Source organism: Barbatula barbatula (assembly GCF_947034865.1).
Source record: "Barbatula barbatula genome assembly, chromosome: 11".
NCBI lineage: Eukaryota > Metazoa > Chordata > Actinopteri > Cypriniformes > Nemacheilidae > Barbatula > Barbatula barbatula.
Window position 1 is genome coordinate 10,967,903 of NC_136774.1, and position 13,758 is coordinate 10,981,660.

The window sequence follows — 13,758 nt, forward strand, 5'->3', positions numbered from 1 at the left end:
GATGCACTTACTAAAATATGAAAAATACATTTATAATTCCTCCCATAATTCTGAACTAAATGATTTTCCAGTCATTGAAGCACTTTAGGCTGTAGGTTCCACTTTCATGTTCTTGTGATTTTGCAGTGAGTCTTACTACCCAACTGCTACAACAGCAAACAAGTTTTACACTTATGGTATAATTTTTCTATTGCAAATAACTTAATAATAGCATTCAATTTACTACTATAACAAACTTAATTTAACACAAAGGGACAAAGGGAAATGAAGCCCGTTTTGCAATTTGTATTCACTCTACAGTACATATCTGGTTAAGTAAATTGTTCCAGTAATGTACAGTATAGCCTACTGTGTATCACACAGCCTAGAAGCGCTTATAAAATCCAGCCACAGAAATCAACTAGTTTGTTACACTATTTTCTATACCACGCCATCATTTGTACATTCGTCTAATAGATTTGCCTAATTGTACTTTTGTATAAAAGAAGTATAGTCTATGATTATTTACGATAGGGATGAATTAACATGATATCGATAATTGTGCTTTTTACTTTCACAGTTGTTGTCAATAGTGATATATTGTGACACCCCTCCTTATTTATTAGCTGTTATATGCCTGATTTTATTTGAGGACATGCAAAATTAATAAAGCTTTAAATGTACTCCAAATGTGTTTCTTGGTTATTTTTGAAAGGGTGGTATCGTAGGCTGGGGTTTGTGTTATAAACTATATAGTGTCACAATTTCCTGTTAAGACCATGAAAGAAAAAACACAGTAGAAAGGTCCCTTGTTGCTATAGCAACAGTCAAGGGCTGTTTACTCACAGAAACCTGCTTAGACTAATTCAACAAAATTGACAAGCATTGATAATTTAACAAAATTGATAAGCAATGATAATGATTGTACAGAATAAAGTGACTGTCTTTAATATCTGGTACTATATTGTATAATTGACATACAGGTGTGAAGACATACAATGCAATTGTTTTTTTGTTTGTAATAATACATTATGAAACTAAAAAACTATTGTGTGGATCAAATTGTTATTTAAATTTTGACTAAATGAAAACGAACATGAATACTCATAAGTACCTCATATAGTACCTGCTTGAAACAAAGAACCTGTTGTGTTTGAGGGAGATCCCCTTCAGGTATGTTTCATTGAACTGTCTGTTGCTGTCTACAGGAAGTTGATGAGTAAACCAGTGAAAATCAATACCCACTCTAAGTGTAACATTGGTATTTCCTGAGAAAAAAACAACCAGCCGATTCAAGTAAGTTGCTTTACACTTATAAAACATACAAGCTAACATAGCTGACAGAATAAGTGCAGTAATAATACGATGTTTTGTTAGAACTATCCAGACATTACTATGGCATTTCTGCATCCTTTCACTCATCTCTGTAAAACAGAAAAAATCATATAAAGAATGTTTAAAAACATAAAAACCAAAGACACTCATAATCAGAACGGTACTTTCAAAACAGGTCATTTCCATGTATACATTATAATGAAGGACTTTCCCCAGAAGGCCCCATAACATTGCCAATGCTATTCTGAAATAAGTGAGACCTAAAAAATGTATTCTCCATCTACTAATGCAAAACAACACCACAATTTAACGATCTGATGTAATGACATGATTCTAAGACAGGAAGTCTGTCACTTCTTTCATTTGTTGAAGGGGAACTTGATGTGAAAACAAATGATTTAGAGTTTGCACGGTGCACTCCTCTGACTATAAACGAGGCGGATAATCCCTGGGATTAACCAGTTGGCAGGGGAATATTAATTCTATAAAAACATTGTGATCCAAATGATTCAACTCTCCCCTCCTCACCACTAACTCTCATTCCCTACTTTCACGTCTTTCATTCATCAAAAAGTGTCGTTTTTGCTTTTTTATCTAGTGAATGAATTCAATATTTCAGAAATATCATGTATGGACAGAATGTCTGCATCATTGATTTTATCACAGATGTTCCCGTTATTCGACTCCTGAAACACTCTGCTGAGCTGATCAAATGAATCAGATGTGTTTAATGTAGAGACATATAACATGTTTACCATTGTGGATTCTCAAGAATTGGGTGAACTGTACTAGAGTACATTCACTGTACCTCACATTAATGACTCCATGTCAAAGCATGTTGTTTTAACCTCTAGGTCATCTTTTTGTATTTCTTGTTTATGAGTTTGTTCACCCAAAATTTTTTTCCTGTTTCTTGTGAGCCATTGCTTCTATTTATTTTCAGTGTATAGAAAAAAGGTTTGATTCTCTTAGACACTGTATAAATTGTGTTCTGTGAAAATATGAACACCAGGGTGAGTTTTCAGTGAAACCATCCTTTTACAGTAACACTGGGACCATCAATCCTTTGGATAACTGTAGTCATCCATTTATTCGCCTCTTTGGTTCACATCGCTCATCCTGTGACAGTCATCAGCTCAATGTTCTCCGCATCCTGCATCTCTCCCCTCCTGCTATCTCTCTCCTTCTGTCGCTTAATGGTCACTCTGTCAGAGACACAAAACATTGACATAATGGATGAATCGAATGAGTTTCCTTCCTGATGTCTTTCTCGACACAATCAGTGATTGATGACCTGTGAGGGATCACTCACTGTCACTTGTTCCTTTAGTTTTATTTTACCTTTTTTGTAATAAACATTAAACATAAACTACAGTATATTTAACTCTTAAAGTCTGCTAGGGGTCTGAGACCCAAATGCCATTGAATTAAATGACACACCGTACCTTAAATTTCTCACTAAAATTGAAATTCTCACAAAAAATATAACTATTAAATATATTTGCTCGTGCTAAGATTCTGTGATTCGTGTGCAAACTGTCGCAGTAATGAATTAAATTAGAACTGTTTATAGCATGCTTGGTAGTTTACATGGGAAATCCATGAGTCCCTTCCAGTGAAACCCACTTCTCAGAAATGCTCTGATCAATAACGGCTGGCATATTTTATTACTCACAGGCCCTCTGCCAGTCTTTCCATTAAGAAATAGTTGCAGACGTTTTTACTTTAAGATCTCCATTTAAAATATTTTGAAAGCATGTTAAGATCTCAAATTAAATGTATTCTCAAGTCAAACATGGATTGGTAATAAGAAGCCAACATTCATCTATCAGTCTAACAATCTGATCTGTCATACCCGAGGTACATTAAGATGACCAGGCTGCCGGTGATGCTGAGTACAGTCAGTAAAATCACCATAATGACCACTGAGTTCCTATGCAGGCTGCGAAAGGTGAGGTCATAATCAACAGGCAGAGGAGGCAATGTCACCATCAGCCTAGGGGTTGTGGATGGCAGTGGATTAACTAAAGGACAGAAAGAAAAGTCAATTAAAAACTAGTCCGTTTACATGTGATTTACACACTCACTAAGCAGCAGTGAATACTGCTTACCTTTCAGGTAAAAATAAATGCGAGAAAGTGTAGTAGCCTTTTGATCCTTTAGGAGGCAGCGGTACACGCCTTGCTCGTTGACCCTAAGCTGATTGAGAACGATTTTAGAGTCCTCTGTCACCACCAGCTCTTCATACTCCCCCTCATGTGACAGCTTGCAATGAATAAACAACATCGTGCATGTTAGTACATTTACTCATTGAAATCACTCTAATCTGATCTGTGATTGCTGACAGTGCAGTGAAGCTAATTTAAAAAAATATTTGCAAAGATACATGTAGATTAATCTTCATCAAGCTGTACTTTGGGAAAAGTAGTACTTAGGAGGGCATTATTAATGAAATATACTGTAAATACATTTATAATTTATTCAATGCAATATTTTACCGGCACAAAAAGTGTTCTTGATATGGAGAAGATTCAACGAGAGTTTTTAGAGTAGTCAAACACAGCAGGTTTTTGGATAATCAAAAGTATTTATTAAAATAACGCTTTCCTGCCTAGTGCTATATATAAAAGAGAAGATTAGTCAAGAAGAATTCATTAGTTTTTTGACTCGAGTGGCTATAAAGCTAACAATTATTTATATATAATATTACCATATAGCTCAGTTGTTTTCAAAATAGTATAAAAATTTACTTATATTAGTATATTACAGTATAATACTATATTGTATATACTGTACTATATATGAAGAGTTCATTTGCAAAAATAGATCACTTTTATTAATTTCCATAAATCGCTGTTGTCCCTCTAAAACCTTGAATGAGCAAATTTGTGTTGTTTCAAGAAATTGAAAAACAGTGCTTTTTTAAATGATTATTGTTAAAGTTGGCAAGCACTTTTTTATACTTCTAATTGGTTAGATATTTGCAAAACCCAGTGACAAACATATTTTTAAGGGTGACTAGCAATAATGATTTATGGACTCATTTTAAATCACAAAATATGGAGATATGATTGTAATCATGTTTTTTATTGTGCATTCGAATGCACAATAAAAAACATGATTTATGATCATTAATAAAAATGAAGTTATCCGTTTTTGCAAATGGACTCTTAATATACTTTATACTGTATATACAACCTTAAATCGAAAATGTTTTCATTGTTCTGTGAAACCAGTACACATGTACATTCTTTGCAGGGAGCCAGGAGTAATGATACTCGGTCTGTCCAACAACCAGAGTGTGCCAAGGCAGAAGACAGTCCAACACCACCCCCTCTCCTTCATCTGCCTCTAGATGATGTTCTGACAGAAGAGAGCCAAACAGAATGCAGGCAAAAGATAAAAGAGTGTGATTATATATATGTATGTAAGACAAATGAGGAAAAAAAAGAGAAACAAAACGTATGTACACTAACCCTCTCTCTCTCAACAGGTAGTGGTCTAGCTTTTGATGAAACTAGTAACATTTTGTATTGGCACCTACTGTACGATTGCTCTTGTATGACATATCGCTTATTGCTCCCTGAACTCTTTGTAAGTCGCTTTGGATAAAAGACTAAATGTAAAAGTATGTATATGTGTTTCTAAAATTATTCTGGTGTGTGAATATTTGGGTGTTTGTCTCACCTCCACAGTCTTTTGGGGGTGTGGCGGATAGACATGTAAAAAGCCCATACTGACAGGAAGTGCAATTCATCACTCTCTGATAGAACAGCCCTGTAACAAACAAGCATTCGCCCAGCCAGACACCCAAGCAACAATCCATACACCCACACACTGAATGAGCAATACAACATACTTGCATCATCCCACTATCATACTCGAAAATACTCAAACATTGATCAATTTGTATGCGTTTCAACAATAGCATAAGATGACAGGCTCATATTAAGAAAAATAATAGTCATTGCGGACTAATACACAACAAAACAAGTCATAAACACTTGTTTTCACATGCACATATAAATGTTTTGAATGTTCGTGCTTATATCGAAAAATATATAGGCAAATATAAGGCAAAAGGCAAAATGAAAAATGTAAGATGTTTGATTAATAAATAATAATTTGTTTGTTCTTTCTCAGTATTGCTGACTAATGTTCTTAAATTTGGAAAATTGCAGAATTAAAATAAATACTTACCACATTTATTGGGACACAAACCTTTTCAAGATAAAAAAACAACAGTGAGAATTTGCAGTTTTGACACATAAATGTTGAAAACAATGATGCCCCACATCCCACCTTGGGTGACAAATAGCTCCAAATGTTTCTGCAGAATTCTCCTCCCTTTCTCCACTATATTAATCATATCCCACTGAAGAGAACCTATTGAAAAAGAAAAGCATCTATAATAACCTCTTTAATAGGGCTGTCAAAAGTAAGCCATCTTTTATTGTTTAATGCAGAAAACTGACAGCTAGACATGTAAAGACTAGTTGACAACGAATGGAGAATGTTACGCGAAAATAAGCAGAGGTCACAAGCCCTCACCTGTTCTGTGCTCTTTCCAGTGCCTCTTAAACTCACTCTGATATTCTGTTCGGGCACGATATAGTGTTGTAGGATCTTTAAAGCAAAAATACACACTTTAGCCATATAAATTGCAGGAATTTGGCTGTTTGCATTTCAATTTTGTAAGGACATTCATGTATGAGAACCAAAATCAAGCATTTAATCTTAGGTCTGTAAATGCAACGTTTTGGAGGGTAATAGGAAACACACAAGCCAAGAGAAAAAATACAATATATACAAGTGCACTGCAGCCTCTCGGTTGGGTAATACGACAAATAAAAGGGTGTAATAATAACATTAACCTTGTATTGCGCATAAACAGGTCTTCTATATAACAGCTATCGAGATCCTGCGCATCGCGGACGCAGAATGACGCGCTTCAACAAACTGCGGCGATTATGAGAAAATAATCTCACTAATAAACAGCACGTGCATGATAATAACGAAGGCATCGATCAAAAGCGACGAATAACAAATGCAGACGACATGGTTTTACAGTGCTTACTGTAAGTACACTAAAGCACAGATCACTATCAGCAGGGAAACACTGATAGCTCACTATCAGCATGCAAAGAAAGATAAGCTGCGTCTCAATTATTTAAGTCAAAACACCACTGGTAACGTATCATGTGCTGATTGTTTTATTAAATATATTATTTGTAGCTGTATGTACGAAGTGACATAACCACCATTAATTCGTTTAAAACGCCTGAAACAGACGAACCATGTGTTGTATTCGTTGGACTCATCTCGACTAGGCTGCTACTATTAGCTACAGACATAGCAGCGCCCCCTGTCTACTAACACGAGGAAATGCTCTTTACGACACAAATTATACAATTAAACAGTACATGGGAAAATTCTAAGCAATCCATTAAGTATCCAAAGCAATCTTTCAATGTAACTTTGTTTTTACTACCGAATTGAAATAAATACGTAACGTTACACTTTTATCCCCCTCATTGAATGTCATAAAAACTGTATGTAGCAACAACTATACATCATGGCCAAAGATTTTTATGGGTCCTTGATATATAATCAGGTTGATCTGAATGAGTTTTTCCCCTTACTTTTGAGAACTGTTTACAGATAAGCAGGTGGTACAGATAACAATAGCAGTAGTATGTAATCACTTCATATAACGTTACCTATGACACCCCGAAACAATCTGCTGGTCTCTCTATAGTTGACGTAAGCTTGTTCAATGATTTCCTTCAGTTCAATCTGATCATGGACAGTCATGCGTACAGATGAAAGGAAATCTTCATGTATGTAACGAACTACTTTATCACACTGCAGACAGGACCTCACACTGGAGCATGAATCCAGAAACAAGAAACAGCACAAAAGATATGCAAAGCCCATTTTACTTTTAGAGGACGGTGAGCTATGGTCTTTAAAAAAAGACATGTTTATGTTTAAAACAAACAAACAAACAGAAACAAATGCTTTCAATGCTTTGATGTCCTCGTGATGTGTAAATTTGCTTCGGTATACAAATTATTTTATGAACTGCATATATGGAAATTCACAAAGGATGAAATAATAGTCAAAATTGTTCAAATTGTGTTTTTTTGCATGTTTTTTTATAACATTTATATAAATAGATTGGACAAATGAATTGGATTAACACAGAAATGTAGTTTTCTGAGACTGACTTCATTGTATACTGAAGCCAAATAAATAAATGTAGAAGCTGAATAAATGAATTATCATATTTGTTGGGTAATCATATCACAATGTAATCTTTTCTAAACTGTACCAGAGTTCAGAGTACTTTTTTGTCTCATTCAGTTTCTTTGCTAAGACCTTTGCCTCAACTTTCTTCACACAGGAACTTATTATTGAGACATAAAGGTTATGTCAAATACGGCTGTGTAAGCATTCGAGTGAGTGCATGCAGGTATGAAGAGTTATGCTTTCAAAGCACAATATAGAGTTAAGCTTCTCAGTGGTTAACCCTGACTGCAACAGTCCGCCCCAGCTCAGTGCAGGGCTCTTGCACACTGAGGCGTCAACTGCAGACCCTGTTTCCTCATTTATGAAGTGCAACAACTACGTAGGTGTGATGAAAATGAAAATATGTGCTCATGAGGACATCGGAAACTTTGTAAATTTCCATTTAGCAAAACCATAAATTGACAATGCGTTCAAGTGAACGCAACTATATAGTTAACACCCACATAAACATACACAGACGGTTTCAGTGGCAACAACATAAACAACTGTTACAATGTGTTTGTTTCAATTTAATTTAATAGAATTAATATAATATATTAAAATAAATAAAAAATAAATTGATATAACCAAACACCTACAGAAGTTAACTTCGGGACAGGCGCTTGCGTCCAATTAAATTGTCAATACTCTACACACCATGAAAGATATAAGAAAATAATCAATACCAATTTAATGTTGTAACATGTTGTTACACCTTTAGGACAATTAACCATCATTTTAATAGTTAAGCGTTTGACTGAATGGGTTGTGGAACCAACGATGGTTATTCTATGACATCGCTTTGAAGAACCTAATAAGCACCTTTATTTTTAAGAGTGCATGGTTATTGTGGTTAGACCTAGTGAGTTTGAAATGGTTACTATGGTTTTACTACAAAAAAAACAAAGGTTACTATAAACCATGGTTCATTTCGTATAGGTAAACCTTGCATTCAATAGAATTTAAAATATTAATATTTTAGAATATTGAAATCCTATACATTTCAAAAGTTAATAGGATGCTTTTTACAGCATGTAATGTGATTTCTCAACAATAAACCCTCCTCCTTCCATCCTTATTCATAATACCTTACTGTATAATAGACTTACTGCATTATGCACATTCTAGAATCTACTGTAAATGATTAAACAGAGTATGATTGTTTATGCCACATATGTAAATATTACCTTTTCCCAATGTAATATAATCTGCATGTGGGCATTTGGAAATAGTACAATGAATCTCCACATAAGTATCAAAGTGACAGTTCACCCATAAATTGAAGGTCCAGTGTATGAAGGTTGTAAAATTCCACTTGGCTTTCCAAAGCACTATGGTGGCTGACACAGAACTAAGATGTTTACATGTGAAATTACACAAACATATTATTACACAAATAAACATTTTGCTCATATAATGATTCTTATCTGGCAAGATTTGATTAATAACATCTTCAGATTGGCAAATGTAAGGCTGTTGGATAAGAAAAGAATCCGTTATTGTATCCGTGTGATATTTGTGTTTTTGTGCTTAGCCATGTGAAGAAAAAACGATAAGTTACTGAAGTGTGCTGAGCTGAAAGAAAACGCAATTACAGGTAAAACTTTTTAAGCGATGTAATGGTGACACGTTTCGTATTCTTTTTAAGATCTCTTGCAGGGCAAGATGCAGGAACCAATGTCTAAGAATAACGGGGGCTTTTTGCAAAAAATTACCCTTGAATAATACAACTAAAAGTGTTACAACTGTTACGATTAAAATTAAATGTGGATAAAGTGTCTTATGACATCTGATCACTGTGCGTATTTCTTTTACGTGTGTTATTTACAGCGGTGAGCCTTTACAATGTCATAGTCTCTCCGGCCAATCAGAAGTTTAGATGAGTCACTGCTTGCTTATATAAAAACAGGTTGCAGATACAAAGTCAACTTAATTCATTATAACACGAGATTATAACTGCAGTCATTTACTTTTTCAGTTATGAGATTTAAATTGAGTTTCTTCCCTATAAAAAAGGCGTTTTTATGCTACTAAAAGAAGCAACGTGAAGATGTATTAATGCAAAAACAGCAATATCACCCATAAACTATTTGTCTTTATAGTCAGTAAGATTGCAAGTATGCTAAACTATTTTAACATATTCTATTATTTTTCAATAATCATGATTAAAATATCAAAAGTAATATGATAATTTTTTTAATATTTCAGTCCACTGTAAAGAGTGCGTGTTTCTTATATTTTATACATGTGATATGCTCATCTTACTCAGTTTAAAGCCAGAATCAGCCTTAAACTTTGTTCTTGTCTTTTTTATCTTTTATCTTTTCATAATGTATACACACATGCATTTAAAAATTACATTAATCTTTAAATATTACGGAGTTGTGGTGTAAATACAGTTACTGCACATTTAAGCAGCATTTAATACGGCAATTTAATGCCAGATGCAGCTTCTGCAGAATGAATAGCACTGAATATAATGAGTCTATGTCATTTGACTTTTACTTTAAATGATATATTGTATTAATCTATGTAGTTTTTTTCTATTATAAACATGTAATGTATATTATATAATTTTTAATTGATTGTGTTTTATACATTTCTAATTGCAATTATAGAACTTTGATTATTACTGCAATAAAGAATTACAGTATTTAATAGTTACTGTGATTAAACACACAGTCAGCATACTGTGGAATGTTTTACAGCAACTTACTCGCCAATTGCTGCCAGCAAGTTGCTGTAAATTTCACAGTATTCTTTTTACAGTGCAGGTTTCAAGAAAAGAGAGAAAATTAAGATTCAAAACTCAGAAATACATGAAATTACCTTAAATTTTAAATCCATCAACTCCAGAAATTGGGAGCTATACGGTCTGCCAGAGAAGAGTTAGAATCTGATCACGACTCATGAATAAAACAATGAGGTGAAAATGAAGAAAGGAATTCAAGGATGCAGAACTTCACAAAAGTGCGGTTACAAAGATATGCACTCCTACAGTGAATCATGCACGTTTTTGGATGGAGGGATGATTGAAGGATGACTGAATTTGAATGACACAAAAACATATACCGTAGGCCTACTGTAAATTCCTGCAGAAGCTCATAACCTACCAATGAGACTTTGATGCAAACACAAATCTTTGAGCAAAAAAAGGCAATTTATTTGTTTGTTGACCACAAACTATAGTTTTGAGGATTAGATAAGATGCCCTTCTGACATACTCAATGTAGTGCAAAGGTTTAGATAGTCGTCTTCCAGGAGAAAAACAGATAAAGTTGAAAGATTGTTGATAAGATTAAACATGTATGAATAAGATTATGATAAACTAAAAAGACAGTAAACACTCTAAATATGGGATTTATTAAAATCAGACTTGATCATTTAAAGGTCCAGTCAATCATATCTAACGGCACGGTTGCGAATTTCAACCAAGGCCTCACTCCAACCCTTCCCTTTCAAAAAACGACGGTTCACTGACAGAATGATGATTTGAACACATTATTAGCAGAGCATTATTATCCAAACTTTTTGGGGGTAGAAATGAAACAGAAGGCTTGTGTGTGATTTGATTTTAAAAATTTCCATTTTTCGTTTTTAAGGGTATCAGTAAAAGCATCTGTCTAGGGTGTACCCTGACCTGTGGCCCAAGATGGCGGGATAGGACACAGCCCCCCACTACCACAACAGAGGATAAAAGGGTTGATAGATGGATGGTAACAGTATTTCCAGAACACATGTAAGACTTTAAAACTGTATCTTGCCATATCACATGTGGGTACGTGTTGTACAACTGCATTCCATCAAAGAAAATAACTATTTGTCCTACAAATGTAAATGTTACATTTGTAGGACAAATGAGATGTTACAAGTTTATTAACTATACTTTTTATATTCAATGAAGCTCAGTACAAAAAAAAACCATTTTGTTAGACTAAGTTCAGATTTTGTGTAATTTGTGCGGACTGTCTTGTGCAGGTTCTTTATGCAAAGGTTTACGCAATGCAATATTTTGTTAAAAGTATTTCTTTTGGTAACAGAACCCATGGGAGATATTTTTCAAAAAACTGGTTAAGTGTGGATTGGAATCCAAGCTATTTTGATAAAAACAGAGATTGTCACACGTAAATGTGTAATGTGCCAAATCTTAAAAAAATATTTACAAAACTTATCATCATGAGGTTTGAAATAAAACATAGTAAGACTTGTGACTTGAGCTCTATTGTCTTTCTGCACTGCACGAGCATTTCTACATTTAAAATAGTTGAAGAATTATATGCTTTCCAGTGTGCTTGACCTTTTAGTATTGGCTGGAGTAATTCTGTGTCTTGATAAAGTCTCAGTGCTCTATTTAATTTCAATTTCAACTTATTTTATTTTTAACGATTTTTAGGAAGAATCTAAACTAGGAGGATTATACTTTAATACGAATTTAGTTATTTATAATGTATTTTTTCTAAATCCGAAGCTTAATAAACATGCTGTCTTGTACAGTATCTTCCTGATTTCTGTAAATGGTGTAATCCTATAGCTGCGCTTGTAAATGATTACCTGATTTGCCCTTGAGAATTAATTAGGATTAGTGTTATCAGTGTCCCATACATGACTGATAATGCAGAAACTCAGGGCAGAGTGCCCTTTAAGGACAGAGTACCTGTCGCCATAGCAACACGAAACACATAAACAGTTTTTATTCCTAGAATGTTATACTGTTGTTATTTACAAAGCAAACCATCTCTTTTTGTAACTTTATCAAGCTGCACATCTGAGACATATACGCCTGGCAAATGCTCAGTCATACAAGGGATTTTCCTATCTCGGTCTGAAAAAGAAAGTTATACTTATCCTGCAATAGAATTGCATTTCAGGCAAGTCATCCCAGTTACATTTTGAAAGGGGTTTCCGTGTGTCTGTCATTTTTAACTCAGTCTGTCTCTGACTCAGACCTCATGTCTCAATTGATGTTCAAAACTGGGATGCATTATGACACAGAGAGCAGAGTTCTGGTCAGACATTAATGACTGTACAATTAAACAACTTTTATTTTAGGTGTGGTGCTACAGTGAGTCGTGTAAGGGTGCGTCAGCGTATGTTTACTGACGAACTGTTTGTTTTTAGTCTGAGGAGGACCTGCTGTACCGTACTCCCATCGATCTGATCATCTGATCAGACATACTGTGAAATTGACAGCAACTTGCTGTAAAACATTCCATAGTATGCTGACTGTAAGTTTAATAACAGTAACATTACATACTGTAATTCTTTATCACAGTTTTGTAATTGCAGTTAGAGAATTATAATGCTGTGTTCTTTATCACAGCCAATATTACACTAGTGTAACATGCATTATTGCAGTCATTTTTTTACATGTTACTTTTGAGTGACTTACAACATTTATCATGTCACAATGCATAAAGGCATAAAAATAGATTGTAAACATTATTTATTTTGTAAATATATTTTTTCATTTTGTAAAATTAAAATTCGAAATGTATAAAATAACATACACACGGACACAATTACAGATTCTTTTCTTATCCAACAGCATTACTCCTTCGCCAAACTGAAGATGTTATCAATCAAATCTTTCCAGATGAGCTTACCAGCTAGCTCCTGGCCCGTTGTTCTGTTGCTTTCTCTCTAAAGATATAACACATCGACAACTTGACAAGAGGAAACTGTGCTAAATGAACAATAATGGAAACAAATCATATATGTGGAGTCTCAGATGTGTACTGATAAAAAACTGTTAAAATGACTGTATAATGATTCACAGGATAAATATATTTAGTGGAAGTTACACAGTTCCGGTTTATTTTTATCCAGCAGCCTGAATCATTTGCCAAACTGAAGATGTTATCAATAAAATCTTGCCAGATAAGAATCATTATATGAGCATTTTCAGGATTTTTTTCTGTAGTAATGCTGTAAAAACTAGAGAAATTTGTTACAGTGTGTTGATTTACAATTGAACTTTTGAGTACGAGTAATTGATCGTAAAGCAACCTTGAGTGTTAGGAATGGCGCTTTAACAGTAAAACATTATTAATAAAAAAGTTGTTGTTGTTTCTACAATCAAGAGGCAGGTGGGGGTGGAAAAAATTTATTCTATTGAGTTTCCATCGCACGAAACAAACACCTTACGTAGGGTCT

The 13,758-nt window shown here is 34.2% G+C and overlaps 1 protein-coding gene across 2 annotated transcripts; it reads right to left on the bottom strand.

Moving 5' to 3' along the window:
* Window positions 1-778: 778 nt before the first annotated feature.
* Window positions 779-6,665, bottom strand: izumo1 (izumo sperm-oocyte fusion 1). 2 transcript variants are annotated; one of them, XM_079467478.1, is made up of 9 exons: window positions 6,611-6,665; window positions 5,866-5,940; window positions 5,617-5,700; window positions 5,515-5,535; window positions 5,002-5,091; window positions 4,562-4,677; window positions 3,426-3,579; window positions 3,170-3,338; window positions 779-2,519 (listed from the first exon to the last, which is right to left on the bottom strand). In XM_079467478.1, the coding sequence occupies exons 1-9, from the start codon at window positions 6,633-6,635 to the stop codon at window positions 2,429-2,431; spliced, it is 825 nt and encodes a 274-aa protein (XP_079323604.1). In that variant the 5' UTR covers window positions 6,636-6,665; the 3' UTR covers window positions 779-2,428. The 2 variants fall into 2 exon arrangements, with proteins under 2 accessions (XP_079323604.1, XP_079323605.1); XM_079467479.1 differs by having other exon boundaries at window positions 6,576-6,662.
* Between the last annotated feature and the right edge of the window lie 7,093 nt (window positions 6,666-13,758).